The 22,336-nt window shown below is 38.0% G+C and overlaps 1 protein-coding gene across 1 annotated transcript in view; it reads left to right on the top strand.

The window, feature by feature from the left end:
* col11a1b (collagen, type XI, alpha 1b) overlaps positions 1 to 22,336 on the top strand; it is a 98,377-nt gene that overhangs the window by 39,338 nt on the left and 36,703 nt on the right. The window contains exons 12-35 of the mRNA XM_008434369.2: positions 2,748 to 2,822; positions 3,223 to 3,306; positions 4,567 to 4,623; positions 5,404 to 5,457; positions 5,587 to 5,640; positions 6,554 to 6,607; positions 6,734 to 6,787; positions 7,401 to 7,454; positions 7,536 to 7,580; positions 8,741 to 8,794; positions 8,896 to 8,940; positions 11,345 to 11,398; positions 12,186 to 12,230; positions 12,521 to 12,574; positions 12,668 to 12,712; positions 14,195 to 14,248; positions 14,329 to 14,373; positions 15,124 to 15,177; positions 15,299 to 15,406; positions 16,475 to 16,528; positions 19,030 to 19,083; positions 20,814 to 20,858; positions 21,097 to 21,150; positions 21,426 to 21,470. Coding sequence (XP_008432591.1) covers positions 2,748 to 2,822; positions 3,223 to 3,306; positions 4,567 to 4,623; positions 5,404 to 5,457; positions 5,587 to 5,640; positions 6,554 to 6,607; positions 6,734 to 6,787; positions 7,401 to 7,454; positions 7,536 to 7,580; positions 8,741 to 8,794; positions 8,896 to 8,940; positions 11,345 to 11,398; positions 12,186 to 12,230; positions 12,521 to 12,574; positions 12,668 to 12,712; positions 14,195 to 14,248; positions 14,329 to 14,373; positions 15,124 to 15,177; positions 15,299 to 15,406; positions 16,475 to 16,528; positions 19,030 to 19,083; positions 20,814 to 20,858; positions 21,097 to 21,150; positions 21,426 to 21,470 — 1,341 coding nt within the window. The remainder of the gene's footprint in view (positions 1 to 2,747; positions 2,823 to 3,222; positions 3,307 to 4,566; positions 4,624 to 5,403; positions 5,458 to 5,586; positions 5,641 to 6,553; positions 6,608 to 6,733; positions 6,788 to 7,400; positions 7,455 to 7,535; positions 7,581 to 8,740; positions 8,795 to 8,895; positions 8,941 to 11,344; positions 11,399 to 12,185; positions 12,231 to 12,520; positions 12,575 to 12,667; positions 12,713 to 14,194; positions 14,249 to 14,328; positions 14,374 to 15,123; positions 15,178 to 15,298; positions 15,407 to 16,474; positions 16,529 to 19,029; positions 19,084 to 20,813; positions 20,859 to 21,096; positions 21,151 to 21,425; positions 21,471 to 22,336) is intronic.

The raw sequence follows: 22,336 nt of genomic DNA, 5'->3' as shown, positions 1-22,336 counted from the left end.
TTGTGGACTTCAAGAGTGCCTTCCTATTCTTCTGAAAGACTCTCGAAGCTTTAATCACAAATTAAATTAAAAGTGTACTTTTGTCTGAAAGGGCGTTCAGGTTTTGGCCCAGATGAGACACTTTTGATGTCGTCTCTGGTTGAGGATTGGATTAACACGAGTAATGTCGCACCTGTAACCAATATCCTGCTGCAGTGAATCTTGTGAATCTACCCTGATGCCTTGAAGGGGCTTCAGAATACAATCCCTCCCCCATGGTGGCTATCTGTGGTGCATAGGAATCTTTTTCTGCCTCACTTTTTCCTTCCACTAAGCTTTCCTTGAAAAATGTTTCTGTGGGTCACTCTGTGAACAGCCAGGTTCTTCAGTAATAGCATTTTGTGGTTCGCTGCACTTGTGAAGCGCGTCAACGACTGCCTGCTCAACAACTGTCAAGTCTGCAGTCTTCAGGCCTTAACATTTTTGTCTTGTCAGTACTTTTTCGTTTTACTTAAAATAGTAATTTGCAGGCTGAAATATGTTTCAGTTTTTCATGAAATTCCTAACTTAAATTAATTGCTGTTCTGTGAAGAAAATTCTGATAAACCACAAAAATGACTTGGAAAAAATACTGCAGTTTGGTATGCAATCAGTTTATGGAAAGTTTGGGGGAAAAATCAGCTGTGTTGCTGATCAGTGGGAATTGCTGAAGAAGTTTTCTTTGAAATTTGCAGAATTCCTGAAATTACTTTTTTGTTTTTTTTGCATCTCTATTTAAATCTAATCATATATTTGGTTTACTTGATGATACAAAGCATGATTTTGCTTCACCCAAAACTGCCAGTTAAAAGCTATTTTCTTTCTGAAAGGAAACTTGCGGAACAAATAGGCCATTTGCTAGTTTATTCAACAGCTTTCACGAGTACAAACGTTTTATTGTTTCACTGAGTCAGAGTGATAAAAAAAAAAAAAATCCTTTTTGTTCATCCAGAAAGTCTGTCCTCCCTCTTATATTTCCTCTCATGGGACGAAATCGCTGCGGACTGACAGGGACATTAGAGCTGAGTGGTTTCTGTGCTCTCTGCGGTTTTCCTTTACGCAGTTTCTGCATGCCGCCCTCGCTCCCCAAAGCACTCAGAAACCCCATCCCTTCCAGCCGTCATTAACGCTAGATGCCGCTGTGCTCATGATCACAACTGTGGATGGGGAAAATTCACAGACACTGGGAAAAAAAGCGAATGGAAACACATGGCATCAATCAGAGCCAAGATGAGATTGCAGCACAAGAGAGACTGCTAAGTAGATTGTTGTTTCTCTCTAAGTATTAGGCCCTGCCTTAAGCCTTCTGTTAATTTCTGATGTTTGTGTATGTCTTTATTCAAAATCTTGATATTGTAATTCAATATAAAAGTAATTGTTTTGCAGCGGTTTTGAATTTTTTATTTTTTTTTATTTTTATTTTTTAATCTTTTGCGGATTCCTTTGTAAAAAATCTAAACTTCTGTATTGATAGCCATATCATTAGTTACAGACATTCTGGGAGTGCCTCAAGTAGCTAACTTCAGAGAACGTGTTACTTTTAAAATAATGTGGCAACCACTGACTTTACATGAAAGACAGATGTGACATGCTGATGTCACCCTTTAGTGTGAAGAGGATTGTTTTGAAACCCTAAACTCAGCGTTTGGGTGTCATATTCGTGCTCTGGAGTTCTCGCATCCCAAAGTGATGAGTGGCGCTAACTGAGCCATTCTGGGATGTGGCGTGAATGTACAGGATAAAATCAGCTGTCACTGAAGAGAATGAAACATTTGTTTCATTTTGCATCAAGCTATAAAGAGACTGTTGTCAGAGCTCTAAACGTTTTTGTTTCTGTGGGAATAGATTCACTTTTGGAGCCAGAGTCAAGTGATCATACAATAAGGTTGCTGCCAGCATAATCCCACCATTGTTATCGAGTTTTTACTTTTTAAGGTTTATTATTGAGACAACTTATTAACCCAGTTTTCTCATGCTGGCAACATTTCTTTAGATGATTAAAATTTTATTATTTTTCAACTAAGCACTAAACAGAACAATAAAATTAACTTCCCATTAAGGCTAATGTTTGCATCATCCGCCAAAACCTTGAGGCATACTGTTATTGAAAATAGCAACCATAATGTTGATTTTGATTTGATTTTCCTCACTAATGTTTTTTTTTTTTTTCCCATCATCCTCATCCCAATGTCGTTACTGATCTCCCCGAACTTTCTGCTAAGAACTTTAGCAGATGTGGGTCCTCAGGACCTTCCAAGGGGACAAATGAATTACTGGAACACAGAGTTTGAAATCTTGATATCTGAAAAAAGACAACCTACTAAATATTACATTCAATCACTTCTTTACCAATGCAATGTTGCAGAAACTGGTGTTGCAGTGGCAAATATAATTTGATATATTGCGGGAAGATCTGGTAAGTATGGACCAAAATAAAGTCAAAAGCGGGTCCAAGGTGGTATTAACAAGGTGTTCCTGATAAAGTAGCTGTTGGGTACATGGGGATGAGTGAGAGCACAGTCAACTGGCCTGACAAATAATTACCATGCACTGCTCAGTTGCATAGCACTACCCACACAGATGTTAACTTTAAACCGACTTTTAATATCGCACTCTTTCGTATAGCCATGAATATGATTTCATGCTTCCAGGATATCGTGTCCCGTTTGAGATGTTCTGTCTGTGCCTTTTTAGAAATGTCTTGATTTTCTCTCATTTCCACTGTGCAGGGTCCTCCTGGCCGTCCTGGTATTCCAGGTTCAGACGGTGTCCCGGGCCCTCCAGGTACCGTTCTGATGCTACCAGTAAGTCTCGCTGCTTTCTATGTACTTTTTGTTGTCTTTTTTTTTTTCTCACATATTGCGTGAGTCTAATTGTAGTCAATAACCCATGAACTCACCTCAGCGGGTAAATTTACCACGTTACAGAAACAGTAGGCCAGCAATGGCAGCCTATTTTCTTTAGGTAACAAATCATTGGCCTTGTAAATGTCAGCCAGTTCAATGGAGTGGAACCAGCAACTGAGGTTTTCAAAAGCTCAGCCAATGACACATATTTATGAGAGTTGCTGCTTGTGCTTGAAAGGTGTGGGGTTAACAGGTTTAGTAGACTACCTCCTATGGGGGGTGACTATTAGATATGCTAGTCTGTAAAAGCAAAGACAAGTCCATTTATTTTTAATTTTGTTTTCCTTGTGGCCTACAGTTCCGTGCGGGTGGTGAGGCACATAAGGGACCTGTGATAACAGCCCAAGAAGCTCAGGCGCAGGCCATCCTATCTCAGGCTAAAGTAAGTATCAATGGAAATATTTCCTTCTGAAACTATTTGTGATTGAACTTGCATATAATATTCTTCACCAAAGTGTTTCTTTAGTTTAAATGCTAACACACTCAAATCAGCATGTACATAAAGGAGCAGTGCACTGTAGAAGTCCCAATCAGGATACAAACAATGCTTTGGTCCCAGGTTGGTCAGGCTGAGAAGTGCCCAAAGCCGCAGCAGATACTCATACCCGCTCAGCAGTCCTGACAACCGTAGCACTGTTGAAAACAGGTTGAACTTGGGCGCTTTCATCTGGGTGTGATGTATTGCCACGCACATGGAGGTGATTAAGCCTCACACAACCACTGAATATTTAAAGCTTTAGAAGTACGCTGAGCTCAGTGGCTCCCAAAGGCGGAGTTTATTCATGGTTAGAAGGCATTTGTCACCTTTCAGTACTCAACTTGTCATGCCAACAATTCGGTTTGGCGTGGGTAAATAGAAAATTAAATGCTTTTCCATACTTCTGTGTCTATTTATTCTCTCTGACCTTTCTAGGCAGCGCGTATTTGTTCGTTCTGTCCAGGTGTTCAGTTATGTACAAATTGGGACATGAATAGGTTTCTGTCTTTTACGTCATTGTGTCATCACACTACAAATGAATGCCAGACAACATTTCTGGCTGTCTCGCACTGTGGTCAGCTATGAGCAGAAGAAAATGCTGAAGTGGTAAACTGTGAACAAGACATGYGGCTCTCAGAGAGGCTGAAATGAATATTTCTGTGGTTTTATTGAGCTATTATAAGATGGTTTATGACGTTGCAAATCCTTACAAATAGCTTTGTTTTTTTTTATATTTTAGAGTTTTATTCTATTTTAAATTGTGGGCAGTTATAAGAATGACCTTACATGGTTAAACACCATCACCAGTTTTTGCAAATTCACCTTTAACAAGAACTGTTTGGCAGTTTTATTTACACTTGGTGAATTGTCTTAGTTCATTTATTACATTTTATGTTTTATACATATTCATAGGCATTTCAGTAATTAGGAGATTCAGATATAAAATACATGATATAAAAWTTTTCAAATGTAAAAATCAAAATCWTCACAAATTATCATTGGAGTAAACAATTTTACAAAGTCATCTCTAAACAAATGGGCSTTTATCTTTGATTTACAGGGTATCAGRYTTTCAGCMTTTATASACAATGTGTATGTATGTATACATATGTGTGTTCTTACTTAATGACTAATGGRCTGTACTTTATTTTGATTTGTCGTTAGCTAACAATGAGAGGCCCACCAGGGCCGATGGGGATGGCAGGAAGATCTGGACTTTTGGTGAGTGCCTTCATCCATCGACGTGTTGCCATTAACCAGTTCTGCATGTGATAAAAATACAGTGATTTAGATATATCCGAAGATCAAGTCATTTCACTACGTAATCGTGAATAAAAAGCTACAGAGAATTTAGTTTTCTGCGTAAAGACGCTCCAATCTAAATGTTGTGGCCAATTTTTGTTATCCAGTTTTTAGAAAAGCTTAAGATAAAAAAGTATTATAAAAATATTATTCAGCATATGTTTTCCTTACCTTAATGTTGTAATTTGGCATGGCCCTACACATTTTATATTGCTGGCAACTGTGGCGTCATGCTGCTGTGTGAGAGAGCAGTAGTGTGAAATGTTTACTATGATCAAAGGATGATAGAGTTGACATTTTAAAATGAGTTTAACATCTCAGGTTTCTAAGGCTGTTAACATGTTCAGAACTCAAATGTTCCATGACAGAAAGAGCTTGAAATCTCCTTTGAACCTTCCTGTTAGCTGTTGGATGGCTCTTTCTCTCTCTTAGCAAATTAAGACACATTATTATGAAATATGCTTTTCTTGTGACAACTAATATTTTACAGTATTGCTTGAAAGGATATGAACATTCCTGTATTATGAATATGAATATTGTCATCCACGTATTTAGTTTGGTCGTATCTTTCTCAGACAGCACAATGACGTTACCAGAGTCCTTCAGTTCCTCTGCACCAGAGAGTTTGTGCACATGGAAATATGACTCAGGGATACAGCTATCATCTGTTTAAATTGCCTTCTTTCTGCTTCTACATAGGGACCCCCTGGGGCTCCTGGACTCAAAGGTGACAGTGGTGACTCTGGACCACAGGTGAGAGGAGTAGCTTTGGGAGTTTTTTTCACAGTAATACTTTTGAACTTTAGATAACATCTATGTTGTTCCTGTTTGTCTGTTTCTAAAAACAAATAATAATACTGTACATTTACATAATCTGTACAGGGACCAAGAGGTCTTCAGGGTCCAACTGGTTCACCAGGGAAAGCAGGAAAAAGGGTAAGAGTGATTTAAACATAAAACTGATTGAGTGGTTCATTTTCTCTAATGTGCATAATTGAGAAGGTACAATTGATGGTATTATGGCTTTGTAAGCACTTTATAACATTGAGTCAAACTAAGTCTCAATTATGGATGTATTTAAAAATAAAACACTTTACAAGCTCTGTTGTTTTTTTATATATATATATATATATCATGAAAAAAAGGATCAAGCATGATCTTACATATCACATACAAAGAAAAAGGTTATGTGTCCCAGAATCTAATCTGTTTTGTTGCAAAAAGTGTAAAAATCAAACCAAGAACAAAAACAAAATACTTTGTAATGATGCTGGCTGAAAAACGTTAGAGAGTTATTATCCATGGTGAACTGAGTCCCATATAGATATAGGCTGAAAGTTTTCTCAGAGAGGAAGAAGCCATTTCTCCAAAAGCAACAGAAGAAAATACCAGATTACAATTTACAAATGCACTTAATTTTTAGAGACATGTACTGTGGTTTCCCCAGTGACTGTTGGATACGTTGGATGGATGTTATGCGGTTTGATGAAATTACATTTAATGTGTTTAGCCATAATGACCACTATTACATTTTGAGGAGAAAGGGGAAGCTTGTAAACCTGACAACATTATGTAGAAATATGGATGTCGCAGCTGAAAACATAAGTCAAGAAGTTAAAACGTAGGCAGAAATGGAACTTCCACCTGGACTAAGGACTTTGCACAGCACCAAATCAGCTGTAAAGTGGCTTCAGGACAACAAAATCTAAGTTTTGGAGTGACCATCATAAAGCCATGATCCTAGCCTCATAGTTTCTTAGTGAGCAGTTACACCAGTTATGTCTGGAGGAATCAGTTTACTAGTTTAACTATAAACTAGTAAACTGAAATGATGTGTATGTGTCTCCAGGGTCGTAATGGAGCTGACGGTGCACGAGGAATGCCAGGAGAGTCAGGCGCAAAGGTAATGCGCAGTTTTCCTAAAGAAAAACATTAAATTATCATTTTTTCAGTGTTAATATTAAACAAATTCACATCCTGTTAACAACTGGTACACTTACCATCTTGAGATGTCTTTTATTTACTTCAGGGTGACAGAGGTTTTGATGGCCTCCCCGGTCTTCCTGGAGAGAAAGGACACAGGGTAAGTGCGAAGGAGTAAAACTTAGTGTTACTTAAAATCAACATTGATCAAGATGAATGTGTTGCATGAAAAAGCTGATTGGGGTCGAAATGCCATCTGATTTATCAGCATGGTGTGATGTGAATGTTCAGCTCATGTGTGCCATTAGGCCATCTGACCTACTTAGAGAGGTGGGGACAGCTTCAGATCCACCTAAGCAGTGTTTAACCAGGCCAGGAGGCGAATGATGAATGTTGAGTTTAGAGAAACCAAACGGAGACACAAAGATCACAGACGGTTATTTTTAGATGGGATTTTAAACCTCGTCCTATACCAGATAATTACAGAGGTAGGCCGGTCCTTATAGAGCTCTATGAATAGTGAAAACCATATATTGCGGGTCCATGCCCATTGTGGTGACCATGCCAACTTTAGATTAAAGGCGGTTTTTGCTTGTTTTCGTTGTACTTTTTACACCCTCAATTTTCCACATTTCTGACCAACGTCATATTTTTTTTGCTTTAAACTACAATCTTTTTTTTTTTCTCAGCCGCACAAATCGAGCATGCAGATTCTCTTTTGATTGCAGCATTTGTAATCTCTGTTGATGTTTTCCCTATGTGATCTATTCCAGGGAGAACAGGGCCCCACTGGTTCTCCAGGGTCTCCAGGAGATGACGGGCCAAGAGTGAGTTTTTCGTCTGTCTTGTATCACTTTCAAATACCCATAAAATTGCTAAAAGTCCAAAATATGTCTGCTTAATCCAAGGGTGAAGATGGCCATGTTGGACAGAGAGGAGTGGCTGGAGAGAGTGTAAGTATAGTTTTAGTTAGAGGCAGGGTCATTGAGCTTAAAGTACAAAACCTTGGGAAAATAGGAATTTTCTTTAAACTGTGTCACATTTTATTATGCAAATTTTTTATCTTCTAAATCATAATCTTAAAAGTGTGGGACACCTCTGTATTCAGCCCACCTGAGTCAATATTTTGTAGAACTGCATTTCCTGCGTTTACTGCTCCAAATCTTTTAAGGTTTGTCTCTTCCATTTTTGCGCACAAAGCAGCTCAGACTTCTGCCCGTTCATCTGAGTTTCCAAATCTAGTCATAATTATCGAATATATTTAGGTCTGGACTTTAACTGGGCCATTCTAACACATAAAATATCCTTTAATCCAAATCATTCCTTTGTAGCACTTACTGTATGTTTAGTGTCGTCCGTTTGGAAGCTGAACCTCCACCCCAGTCTCACTTTTGCAACAGTGATCAGATTTTCTTCCAGGACGGCCTTGTATTTTGTTAAAAGGGGCTGAATTAGTGAAAATCCTGTATCCATAAAATCCTAATCAGTTCAGATCAAAGGGTGAACGTCACCTTCTCGTCCCTTTCAGTTTTGTTTTTTTAAATTCATGGCCTTGCCAACCTTCTTTACTTTAGGGACCACTGCCTCTCTAATCTCAACCTTGCTATAAACAGTTTCTGCATAAGAGATCAAAAAATAGGACTGGAATTTTTATTTATTTATTTTTTTGTCTGTTTATGTCCGTGTGAAAGTTTCCACTGCAGCCAGGCGCTGCGTAAATGGTCCGTGAACGGTAGCATGAGAAATTTGCTCCCTCTTGTACCCAAATTAGCAGAGTCCTTTTAGAGAAACGGTTGCACCATGTTTCATCACACACTAGCAGCAAAATACAAAGAGCAAAATACTTTAGCTGACATTAAATGAATGTCTTTATGTTTTACAAGGAGGAACAACTTTCATACTATCTTTTCATCTGCAGTGTCCATCTATGACCACATGGGGGCTTGTGTTTCACAAAGAGCAACATTTAAATTCAGTGCCAGGCAGTTTTAGTTTATTCTATAGTACCTTGACCTTTTTTTTAAAAAAAAATGTTGCATTTAATAACTTGTGTTGAGGTGGATGTTTTTTGTTTGTTTGCTTTTAAAAATCGTTTCTTTTTCTTTATAAACAGGGCCCCAGAGGTTTGCTTGGCCCCAGAGGGTCCCCAGGTCCTCCAGGACAACCTGTAAATATGATTTGTTTGTGCTCTGAACTGAGTCATACCATGCTGCATGATTTGCTTCTTTCTTAATAACAATTTTCATCAACTAATTCTGTTCACTTTAGGGTCTTTCTGGACTGGATGGTCAAGCTGGTCCCAAAGGAAACATGGTGAGAAGTGTTTGTGTGTTGTGTTTGTTTAAAAAGAGAGTTGAGAGTCAGACTTTTTGTGCAGGACCACCTAAGCATCTAGTTTGTGTGAGGCTTACTTTGCTGAAGGACTGTGAACTTTAACTCCAGTGCAACAATGCAAGGGAGGAGGCCATGACTCAGCTGTTGATGACAGCAGAACCTATTTAATTTACTTTCTAACTGTATTTTGAGGGTAAACAAAAAGTCTGTTCAGTGGCTTAGCTTGCATGCATCACTTTATTTACTGGGATTTTCACAGAATATAAAATTTACAAATTCGACATTTTAAAGGTTTAAATTACCAGCTCGGCAACGGTAATGTTCCCAAATGAAAACTGAATATAAATGTATTAATCTAAAAATATTGCATGTCTGCTTATTGCAAAAATAGCTAAAAAAAATATTTCTATTATTGTATGAACCTTAATATCATATTTGTATATGATATACACTTTATGAATTGCATAATCTCATTTTACTTACTGCAAAATAAAAAGCTTGGTGGCAGCATTATTTCATATTTTCCTCCATCAGTTTATATTTTGGTAAATTTACCATTGACTTAAATGTACTTAGTATTTGTCACTTAAACTAAAATGTAACAATGTGTGCTTCAGTCATATTACTAAGACCAGAGTTGTGACTTCTGATTACTGACTTCAGATTCAGCTTGGTCAAAGACTTGGAGTTCAAGCTTCTACTCATATTTTGACACCAGCAACTAAAGACTTCATCCTGAGCTAAGCTTTCTGACTTGAAACCATTTAATATCTTAAAACCAGAGTGTTATTTTTAAAGAACATGAAACCCTGACATTTTAATTGCAGACTCCAGATAAAATGTCAGCTTTTTATGAAAAAAACATTAAGCCAAAGTAAGTAATTTCTGAACTTTTCCTACCTTGGTTATGACATGAAGTCAGTAACTCTGTTGAAAAATACTGAAAGCTTAAAAGATCAAATAAATATTGTAGGGGTATAAGGGTTTAACACCCTTAAACTAATTCTTTGCTAAATTACCTTTTGATATTATTGCAGCATTCAGTCATTTTTGGATTGCACTATATTTGGCCCTTTTTTATTTATTTATTTATTTTTTTACAAAAGCGCTCCAAATCTGTCAGATAGTATGAAAATGTTCTGTGCACAGCCCACTCCAGATGACCTCATTTTCCCCCTCAGTTTCAGGTATGGTATCCAGCTGGGACTTTCCAAATCTTTTTGGATCTTTTTTAAAGGCCATTCTTATATTGATTGTCATTGTCATCCAGAGATGATATTCTTATTCCTCTTTTACTTTCTAGCAGGAGTCTGGATGTTTTACAAGTTAAAATTCAAGGTGTATCACTGGACTCCAGACTTGAGATTTATTTGCCTTTTACATAACTGACTTCTTTCCTCTCTTGGCGAAAATGTCTACAATAAAAAAAAATTTTTTGACTACAATTAAATTACATTTTCAGGTGTTTTACAGATCTCTTAGTTTTTTTCTTTGTCATGCCTACATGTTTCAAGTAAAAGAACTATAAAGTCAGACACAGATCTGACCTTTTGTAAAAAAGTAATTTCCTCCTTTTAAGATCAGGATTTAATTGCAACTAAGCATTTTATTAATCCAGTTTCAGAATCCAAATGTGTAGAATAAGGAAATGTCTTAACAGCTCATGCTTGACAACACAAAATTGGCCTATTTTATTTATTTATTCATTTATTTATTTATTATTCATCAGATCTAAAGAAATTCAAGTACAGATGAGAAACTGTAATTTGCATCAGTCAGAAGGAGCAAAATTTGAGATAGTTATTCGATTATCTTTAAGACTTTTGGTAAAAATACTCTGTGGACTGACAAGACAACAGAAATGATGTTATGGAAGGTATGTGTCCTTAGCAAAGCATTTCAGAATAAAGTACACATACTGATTGGTGGTGGCAGTGTCATGGTCTGGGGTTGCCAGCTTCATCTGGACCTGGACGGCTTTCTTTAACTGATGGAAGTGGGAATTTTGCTGCAGTCCTAAAAGCAAATGTCCAGCCGTCAGTTTACTACTCTAAGACTTTGAGTGTCTTCGAAGTTCTCCTTTGCACGTTTTTCAGCTCTACCAGCTGGAATAGACATCTTCTTTGCGGTTCTTTTATGAACGTTTGAATCCAACACTATGTCATGCTTGAAAAAGGACATTTTCGGTTTTTGTCTGCGTGTTTGCCCTCTGATAATGGATCCCTACTGAACCCAAATATCAACACTAATGACAGAACAAGATATCTTGTTCTTTACCCCACGAGGAGTTATGCTTCTTAATTCATCCTTTCATTATTTGGCTGCTGCTGAAATGTTAGGAGTTCTCCACATTAAATAAACTGAATTGTTTTATTCTGTGAAGGGTCCACAAGGAGAGCCAGGTCCTCCTGGGCAACAAGGCCTGCCTGGTCCTCATGTGAGTGTTTAGTTATTTACATTAATCCTGTTCAATCACTTTCTCCCTCTTTTTATGCATACTTTCTCATTCACTCTCTTCCTCCTTGCTCTGCTGCTTTTTCTCTTCGTTCTATTTCCATTTTACCACATTGACAGTGCAACAGGGAGCAGTACAATCTTGAATGATCCCCCACATTTCTGGTTTTTAAATCAAAATCTCTTTGCACATTTTTTTTCTCGATGCACTCCCCCCAGCCCAGCTACTATCCCTCTGTCGCCGAAATCTCACATGAGAAAAGAGCAAATCTTTGTTTCTGTCCTGCTAAAAGCAGCAACGACACTTGRATCCAGCAGAMATTGTTCACATATTAGACACCTAATTCCATTTTTGAGTCGGATTTGATGTGAAACAGGGCCTTTTTGTGTTTACGCCAGTTCTGACTGACCTTTGCCAGGTATACTTTTCAGTCCTGCTGACGATCACAGTGTGAACAGAACGGCGTCGTTACTTTGGAAAGTATTAGTGGGAACYTGCGGGATGGAATGCAGGTTGAATGCATAACTTATTCACAGCCAGAGACACATTAATGCCTTCCAGCAAAAGCACAGGACCTCTGGAGAGWTTCTCTTTGTCAATAGCTGTTTCAACTCTTTGTTTATGGGTTGCAATAAACAAAATGTTTTAAACAGTAAAACGATGAGTAACTGTATCCCAGCCAATGATATTTATACTGTAACTTTCTAAAAAGTTACCTGGACTGGTTCCTTGTGCTTCTTATAACATGTTTCTTTTCTTTGTCTACCAGGGTCTCATTGGTCCTCAAGGTCCAATTGGGCCTCCGGGTGAAAAAGTAAGTAGAGTGGGRACTCAAGTACCTCCTTAGACCTTCTCTACAATGCTGATAAGTGTATGTTTCAGTCAAGACTTGATAAGTAGTTGAGCAGATTTGTGGCTGAGCTGTAAGCCCTTACCTTGCTCCTCKAAGGGCAGAAACACTCACAAGATCACACATTTTATAGGCATCAGAGCTTAGGTTGGCTGACAGAGAGAATTTTGTTTGCGGTTYCGAAAAYGTATTTCAATATGTTAAGCGTATCTGTCTGACTGACTGCGTYCGTATTTATTACTCTGTCTTTGTAGGGGCCTCAAGGGAAGCAAGGTCTGGCTGGACTTGCCGGTGCTGATGGCCCTCCTGTAAGCCGTGGATTTCGGTTCCTTTTTAATATCTCACTTATTGACGTTAAATATTTATCGGCACATAATCAGCAGTTACATGTGCTTCTGTAGGGTCACCCTGGGAAAGAAGGACCTCCTGGAGATAAAGGATCCACGGTAAGTTGGAATATATTTTGGTAATCTATAGTTTTCAATAAAGTACCTAATTTGTTCAAAATGTGTTGTTGCTGTGTGATAAGCACAGTGGTAATTTGAAGAAAAGTATTAACACAGTCTTCACAAAGCATCATCCAGAGCATTTTATTGAAGCACTTTATCACACTAGTTCTTGACATAGGGAKTATAATTTGAATGTATTCCAATAGTGTAAGAACAGGTGCATCTCTATAAGATTATGCCTTATTTCTGAAATCAAACCTAACTTCACGGCACAAAGAGTTATATATTTCAACCATTTAGCTCTAATTTTGATCATTATGACATGCAGCCAATGGAAATTCAAAGTTTAGTTTGTCAGAACTTTAGACTATTACATAAGAGCAACATAAAAGTGTTAGGGCAACKGTTGCTCAGTGGGCAGACTAAACATCTTTTATTTTGGAAAATATTTGTTTGATTTCAGGTCCCTAGTGATTCAATTACTTATACACTTATACACTTAACCCCAAGTTGCCTGCCGATCTGAGTGTTGATTGGGTGAATGTGGCTCTGGTGTAAAGCACTTTGAATGATCAGTGTAGCTAGAACAGTGACATATTTCATTTGCAAAGCCAACACAGAAGTGTCAGCCTACTGAAAGGCGGCTTTCTGCTTGTTTGCAGTGTCTCCTTTTGGCAAGACTCCATAAATCCTCTACAGGGTTTAGGTCATGCCAGTTTGCTGGCCAATCAAGCTCAGTGATAAAACGATYATTTAAGTCAGCCTTTGTATTTTAGCAGTGTACGCAGGATCAGCATCTCTCTTAAGCTTATGAGCAGAAGAACGTTTAAAGTGTTGGTACTTTTCAACCACAATCTTTCCTTCTTCTCAACTTTCAGTTAATATGCTTCAACATGGCATGTAACCTGTCAGATGCTTTAGCAATGATGTTAGAGTCGTTTTCCACTGTCCGCTGGACAACAGTCTTAATATGCAGGCCATAACTTGGCAAGTAAACATGTTATTTAAGCTTTATTTTTACCACGATGAAATCCATTGAGATTAAAAAGCTCTTTTTCTAGCCCAGGCCAAGAGGCAGCAACAAATACAACACAAAAAATACAGTTWAAAGGAAATGTCAAGCTATGAAAAACAGGTGCATGTCATAGAGTCTGCCTCAAGAACTTTATTTTTATTGTCCTTATGTAATGCTTCAGTTTCCTGAGATACTTAATTTTAGGGTTTTATTTGTAAGCCATAGTCCTTAAATCTGACTGAAATAAACACTTGAAATACAAATCAGTATATGAGTTTGACCTTTTGAATTCTGAATAAATATTAAATACACTTAAAATAACTCCTCATTGACATTTTAAGGTATTAAAATTAAACCTATTCTATCTATAATCTGCCTTGCATATGTGCAAAAAAAAAAAATCATCAAAATTATCAAGAATGCAATAAAATACTGAACATTTTGTGTTTGTTTTTAAATTGCAGGGTTTTCCTGGTCCAATAGGATCTATCGGCTATCCTGGTCCCCGTGGTGTAAAAGTAAGCGAAAAAAATAGTTGTAGATCATTTTTACCCTGWTTGTGAACATTACTCTGACTGTATTCGCCCACATCCTGCAGGGCGCTGAGGGAGTTCGAGGCGTCAGAGGAGACAAAGGAGAAAAGGTAAACTCCTCTCCAACCTCCTCAACATGGCTGACAAATGTCAGTCCTCTGCAAATGCCCCCCTCAGAGTTGCAGTTCTTCCTCAAATGTGGCTTCCTTTTTATTCTGGCAAGAGAAAAACCTCTTAAAGGCCTATCAGATTAAGGTCCTCATAACATTGAGATGTAATGGAGTGTGAATCACCAGGCTGGAATAATATTGAGATGTGGTTTCAGTGACTTACTATATTTAGTTATTACCACTGGGTAACAGTACTTATTAGCAGCAAACTATTAGGGTAACCCAGCAGTATAATTATTAAAAACAAAGTGAGCACATAATATATAAGCATCCTGTAATTTGATGTCAATCTGGGATGATGATACTCTCAAAACAAGTGTTATTTTATTTCATTTTATTATCAAAAGGAAACAATTTTGAAATATTGTAAGAAAATTTAAAAATGCAATTCTTAACTCAAACCACCAGATGTCAGCAGAGCAAAACAGACAGCAGAAAACAAGCCAGCAATAAGCTCATCAGAGCTTCTCATAAATGACCAGTAGATGTCACTGTTCTTCCTTTTTTGAAGAAGATATAATCCTCTCACGCCTGTATTTCAGTTTTACTTTCATTAACAGGATTCCTTTATCTTAAAAAAACATTTATTTATTTAATGTGTTTGTTTAATAACGTTTTGCTGCAACAAAAGTTGGTAAAAGTAACTGGTCCTGCCTTGGCTCTAATAACTAATAACTCTTTCACCACCAGGGAGAGGATGGATTCCCTGGCTTCAAAGGGGACATGGGCATCAAGGGGGACAAGGTGGGTCATCAGTTCTAAAGAGAAGACCAGTCTTCACAGCTGCAGACATATAAAGCATAGAAACAAAACAAAAACAACATGTGACATRTAAAACTGTTGTCATTATTACGTCTTTATTCAGGGTGAGGGTGGTGTACAAGGATCCAGAGGAGAAGATGGCCCTGAAGGGCCAAAGGGCAAATCAGGACCAGGTGGAGAGGCTGGACCCATGGGWTTAGCAGGAGAGAAGGTAAATAGTCGGTGCAAATTTATCCTTTATGTAAATATAGCTAAGTAAACTTTAAATCTTAATTAATAATTTTTCAAAACATAATTTGCAGTTTTCTTTAGCTATATGATCCAGTCATACAGTCTTTTATTAAAGTTCTATAGTTTTGAACAGAGTACCCATATCAAGTTCTAGTTCCTTTTGCTGTGTTGAAATTTTATTTTCAGATATTCTGAACTAAGTTTATAGTCCCAAAAATCAACTAATGTGGTTTCATTAGTCAGATTGTTGATGTATTAGTAGCAAATATATTCTTTGTAAAATTTTATCAGCTGATGATTTTTAAACAGAATCAATGTTGTTTTAAGAGGAAAAGCATGCTCATATTGTAACTACAGCCACCATTTACAAATTTGTCCTAATGGGCAGATTTTCTTTTAAACATTTACCCCTCTTTTGATTAAAATATTARAAGTTGCACCAGGGAGAGCTGCGGTACTTGCAAGCTCATCATGTAAAAAAACAGCATATTTATGTGGYGCTTAAACATCTTTTTAGTTCTTTGATCTATCCTGTATTTCCTGTTATTGCGATAATGACCGTGGGTGAAGCTGCATGTATTTSTGTATTAAATGCATTTTTAACTTCCTGGGATCAGTAATGACCAAACTGAATCCTCTGGCAATCGCCTTATCGTCACATATTGGTTAGAATGAGTTCAGTTTACGTCTCTCCTCTCTTGGCATGTGCATTTCTGAGACTTAAGTSGTAAATCATTTAATAACTGTACATGTGAACAATGTTTTCATTTGAGGAGACTTCATTAGGTGATAGATTGCATAAGATAAATATAGTTCCATGTTACTGYCTGATGTAATTTACATAAATGTAATATTAAGAACTTTTTCACCTTCAAAAGCAAAGGTATTAAAATTAAACCTATTCTATCTATTCTATGTAAATAAAGTTTTATTCCCTGTCCCTCTGTGGATTTTTAATTATGTCTTAAATACTACAGCCAATAAGATCTATGATAGCAGAAAAATTATTAACTTCTGGTTAATTTTTTATTTATTTTTTTGTCTTCAGGGAAAACTTGGAGTCCCTGGATTGCCTGGATACCCTGGAAGACAAGGCCCAAAGGTGGGTAATGGGAACAATATCAAATCTCTTGGATAAGTGAGGGAGACACGATAGTCATAAAAATAAGTCATGTAATTGGAGATCATTTGTTTACCAAGACTTTGGTTTAATTATCAAAGTTCACTTTCTGTAGTTTATTAAAACTGTACAATCATAGAGCCCACTGCAGTGGGATTTGAAGCAGTTTCTTCCAGGTAGATCTGCAAGTTACACAGAAACAGATGTTGGCACACGAACTCAAGGTSTTTATGTAAACAGTTAGCAACAAATATGACTATCTAAGACCATGAGCATATCTGGTTGCATGAAAAAAGTTACGCAAGTAATTGTTAGAAGTATAATACATTGAAGTCACGGTGGTTTAAAAGCTGGAGATAATTAGCCAAATTCAAACAGGTTACAAAAGTATTAAAATAACCTTTTCTTTCCTGCTCAACACCTGCTCTCCTCTCACACGTCTTTCTAAAACCTGCTGACTAAATGCTCTGACCCACAAACCTAAGCAGACACCTACTGCACACCCTCCATGACTCTTTACAGGAAATCCTAACTGGCCTGGTCATCTGCTTCAGTCAYCAGCTGTCCCTCTTCTTAGACCTAAGCCATTATCTAAAAATCTGGCTCTGCTTGCACTCTAGCCCTGACCATATTGCTRCTGCTCCACTATCTGGATGTGCTGCTGCAGCTGCTTCCTCTTTGCTGCTGTAAGCACTGACATCTTGGCACTGATAGAACCTGCTCTCACAACATYGAGATCGGCAAATCTCCAGCTCTGCCTGGAAGTCAGCAAAACCTGAGCTGATTATATACAAGACATTATATTTCTAAGCGGTTATCCAACAATTAGCAACAAAACAATTTATTTTTTTTTTTTTTTGGAGGGGGTTAGGGTGAATTGTATTATTATTGATGGAGCAATTTAGTCTCATAATGCCAAAGACTTTACTTTTACTCTTAAAATCAATCTTAAAATCAATATGAAGGATTAATTCTTGACCATTAAGTAGTGCAACATCTGCTCATAAAAATCTACATGGTGATACCGATTTTTTTAACAATTGCAAGCTGTCTGCAAAGTTTCCAAATGGTTGGTATGATCAAACCGTCTGAGAGCCAGTAGCTGTCATGGATAAAGAGTACAGGTTTGTCTCTTTTGCCTTGATTTGAAWATAAAAAAGGTAATTTCCATCATAAAAAAATTCTGACATACTCTCTTACTTCAAAAAATCTGTTCAGCTGTTTGTAACTGGGATTCCTTTATAGRCAAAGTTCTTTCAATTAAACTTTGTAGGCTGGGGAAAGTTACTCGGGTAAAAAAAATACCCTCCACATTTACATCATAAAGTACCGTCTCTGTTATGAAATGTCACATTGTCCTCATGAGTAGCTTCAGGGTCACAGTCTTGGCCGGGCATCAGCCTTTATCTGCCCTCAATCAGTTCGCTCTGGAATTCCTCCACTGTCTGTGTTTTTGGCTGCTACAGCCCATCACTCTCTGCTAACAGCTTTTCCACGTCGTTAATTGTGGATGCCATTTGCAAAAGCTTCAGCGGACTGTCTTATCTCCGTTTTGCAAGTCGTGCCCGTCCAGTAGCACTCCTCTATTCAGTTTACTGTAACTGCAACGCTGTGGAAAACAAATTTTGCACAACAGATTTTTCGTTTCTGCTTTGTTACCTCCTGCAACTCTGTCCTTGTAACTCAGTTGTTGTGTCCTTKCCTATTCTGCACAGTATTATGCTTAATACGCATTTGCACATGAAGGATAATGAGCACTATGAATGCTGCCTGAATTTTTTTTTGGACCCAAATCACACCATATGACCTTGGGTTTCAGCCGAGGCAAAGGCATATTTAGTCTAGATTGGTTGATCTTATTTATGCTGCCTAATTCAGCATAAAGTGAGGTTATATTCGTGACCTGCTTGGTTCTCTCGTTATTAGGCAAACAGTAATTACTCACCAAGTATTTGTTTGACCGGCACCATTACCACTATCAGGGAGCACAGCCTCTAAAATGCTCAGTCACTAAATTGCTGATAGTTATCGAAGTGGATCCACTGTTTTCCTTTACTTTGTCTCTATTTGCCCCCACCGTCTCTTTTCTTTTCTYTACCTTATACCTCTCATTCATCCTAACAGTCTAACCTGTGACTGTTTCTTTTCGTCACCTTTGAAAGAGCTTTTTTGGGGGCAGTTGGTAGATCATGCTYACCATGTGCAGAAGCTGTCGTCCTCAACATGGTTGTATTGGTTTTGATTCCCGGTCTCAGGCCATTTACTACATATTTCCCCCTTTTTCCACCCTATTTACTACTACCAAAAAATCTCAAAAAGAAAGATCTCTGTTTTTTATGAAAAAACAAAACACAAACCCATCTAGCTTTGCAGGCATCATCTCTTTTATAGCCTTCTTATGGGGAATTCTTTGAACATGAACAACTCAGTAAAATTTCTTATTTCTAAAATTCTTCGTAATTTTTTCTCATCTTAAATTTCAGGGCTCGAATGGCTTCAATGGATTCCCTGGAGCAAACGGTGAAAAAGGAGCAAGGGTAAGCAGAACTCCATCAGTAGCATTAAGCAAGTGAGAGCTGYCGTACATACCAATCTGGGTTTAGGTTCTCTGAATATGGAAACACAGAATCAACAGGGGTCTTACAGAGATAAATAATGTGCAGCTTCTTCTACCACTGATAAAAACTTTAAAATAACTATAGATGCTCCCTTTAGATCATAAAGCTTCCTGGGTCCAAAAGTGTGCTCTSCTSTYYTTAGCTAATCCAAACGGTTTTCTGTGAGAATCATTTCTGGAGACTGAGACGACAGTGGAAAAAGGTTGATTCTGGGTCTGTTTAACCACTTWTTGGGTTGATTTAGAGTGATAACCCATGTTTATTTTATTGAATGAGTTCACAAGATTAGTATTTATAATCTTGTGGTATTTCAAAGAGTCATGAAACCATGCACACTGACCATGTTCCCAAGATCTTTGGGGGAAAAACAATCAGGCTCATGGCATCACAGGTCCTGCACTACGTACTAGTGGGCTTGCAGCATTTTTTTCGTATTCCTCCTTTGTTTTACATCAAAGCCCCTTTGAATGTTTGTTTCCACAAAGCTACAGTCCCAGTAGAATTTAGCAATCTCCACTTTTAAGAAGATAGAACAAAGGTTTTTTCCAGGTATGCCCCCCAAATAATATCCAGGATAGAGATAATGTCCAGTGGTTATTGTGGGAACTTTCTCTTTGCTGCACTTAATAGGTTAAAAATAGCTTAAGAATTTTTCAAGCATCCTGTTGCCATCCTACTCATTGTGCATTCATTAAAAATCAATGAGCAATGAACTATGCAAGGTTTTTGTCAATTTTCTTGCAGTCAGAGTTGTACCCGAAACATTTGGGTTTCTATTTCTTTGCATTGCCACATCACAACTGGATTTTTGTGATCTAAATTTTGTGTGGTATACTCAGTTTCATATTTACAAATCCTTAGAGTCATCGATTTTAAAATGGAACTAATTAGTTTTTTTTAATAGAACTAATTAGTTTTTTTTTTTAAATAGAACTAATTAGTTTCAGTTCAGATAGCAAAAAAGAAATGAAATTGCCCTATATCACACTTTACTCCATAAAATGTCCAAAGTGATCAAAGAACTCCAGAAAAGGAATGTAACASCATGTAATTTGAAATTTAAATGGCCAGGAACTCTATTAATCGCTTAAATGAGGAAGATAATTGTGGAAATGTTGAACCTAAMCTGTATGGAAGGGCTCCAGGAAGGACCTGGTGAAAGTTTGCAATGGGGATGTAACTTTTGAGGGGTGGAGTGACAACTTTATTCKGCTGTTTAAAGAAAGCTGTTAAGTCACCCCTGCGAAAAGGGTTACAGTTGAAGGGATGACAGTGAGAAATGTTGAAGGATTGGGGTTGTTATCGACAAGACAAGCTCATCTGGGTTCCCTCGCACACAGAGAGGCAGACACGCGTGGCCTCAGAACGCTTGAGCTGACAGGTAGTTCAAGCTGTCAAGTGCCTCTGGGTAACCGCTTATCACAGCACTTTGATTATTTATTTTTTGTCCAAAGATTCCTAGATGATTCTATTTAATCTGTGACAAAGACTCCCATAGCAGCTGTCCCTGTCTGGTGTTAAAGTGTATTCTGTAATCTAAAACACAGAGCTTGCTCTGCTTAAACTTCTGAAGAGAAAACTTCAAAAAAAAAAAAAAACTTGTTGATGTTACAGTGTAGGATTTTGTTGATTTTGTATTTTATTTTCAGGGAACCGCTGGCAAGTCAGGTCCTCGAGGGCAGCGTGGACCGACAGTAAGCATCTCATTTGTCTGATAATTGAGCAGAAGCCCTTTGCATATATTATTTACAGGATAAATATCAAAGTATCAGCATTGATTAGCTGTGTACAAGTTCTGAGTGTGTGTTTTCAGGACGTATGCATGTGGTGGCAAGTTKTTGAGAGATGTAAAAATAGCAAAGGCGCTCGCTCCTAGTCTTCATGCCTTTACTRCCTCGTTTTCACCTAATCWTAAATTTACAACGAATACAGGGTCCGCGTGGGGGACGGGGAGCGAGAGGACCGACAGGAAAGCCAGGTGCAAAGGTAAGAACGCAGGCAGACTTTTAACAGCTTTCATGGTTTTGATGCTAAACAAGTACGAACAACAAATCAATAAATTAAATTTTCACTGCGAACATTTATCTACTGCCTGATGCATCTGTGGTTAATCACAGTCTTTTAACGTAAAGCATACGCATGCATGCGGTTCACTTTGTAACCTGAGTATCACTGCTTCAATACGATTTTATTCATATTTTATAGCCTGTCAGCTCTGAGAAAGTTCATCCTCTTCCTCTGTGGATTTCCTTTCTCCACAGGGCACCTCAGGCAGCGACGGACCTCCAGGCCCACCTGGAGAGCGGGTTGGTATTGAATTTTGTTTCATCTGTAACTTGTATTCTGTTCATTGAGTTTCTGTACAGGTAGTGAGTGAAAGGACATCAGGAACACTGGGTTGGGATTGGGACTCAAAGGCATTTGAATGTCTTTGCTGCATTCAAATTACTTTCTGCACAGAGCTGCTGTTGTTAGCATTGTTGCCTTGGAGCAAGAAGGTCCTGGGTTTGAATCCCGGCCTGGGGTCTTTCTGATTTGAGTCTTCATGGTATCCCTGCACGTGCTTGGGTTCTCTCTGGGCTCCCACATTTGTGTGTGTGCGTGTGTGTGTGTGTGGATGGTTATTTGTGTTATGTGTAATATGTTGCTCATTAATGGACTGGTAACCTATCCTGATCGAACCCCACGTCTTGTCTAATGACCGCTGGGGAAAGGCACCGGCCCTCTGTGATCGGATAAGTGGTAAAGAGAACGTAAACAGTTACATGGTTTGTGATATTTTCTCTAAAATAAGCCTTCACACCAGATCATGACTGCAATCTTYGAACATTGATAGATCTTGTTTTCATGTGAAAGCAGTTACGACATCAAGTGTTTCTCTACGAAGCTTATAAGCTGATGTTTTCCTGGCGAGGATCAGAAGTAGGATTTTCCCCAGCGATCTTTGAGATTTTCATATGTCTATGTATGGAAGGCCTCTGCATCTACACTGTCAGAGGATGCAGGTGTGCTGCAACAGATGCACCAAGAGTGATGTGAATCCTGGAGCCTTTTCTCCTGTGCCACCACTTCACTAACTACATCTTTTAAGAACATCTCTTTGATATTGTTAAGTTCTGTATGGCATATTTAAGCAACAAGGCAGCTTACCTTGTTTTACACTATAAAACAT

This window comes from Poecilia reticulata, linkage group LG17 (assembly GCF_000633615.1).
Source record: "Poecilia reticulata strain Guanapo linkage group LG17, Guppy_female_1.0+MT, whole genome shotgun sequence".
Classification (NCBI taxonomy): domain Eukaryota; kingdom Metazoa; phylum Chordata; class Actinopteri; order Cyprinodontiformes; family Poeciliidae; genus Poecilia; species Poecilia reticulata.
The sequence above is the reverse complement of the archived record's forward strand: the minus strand, read 5'-3'. Positions and strand labels throughout refer to the sequence as shown.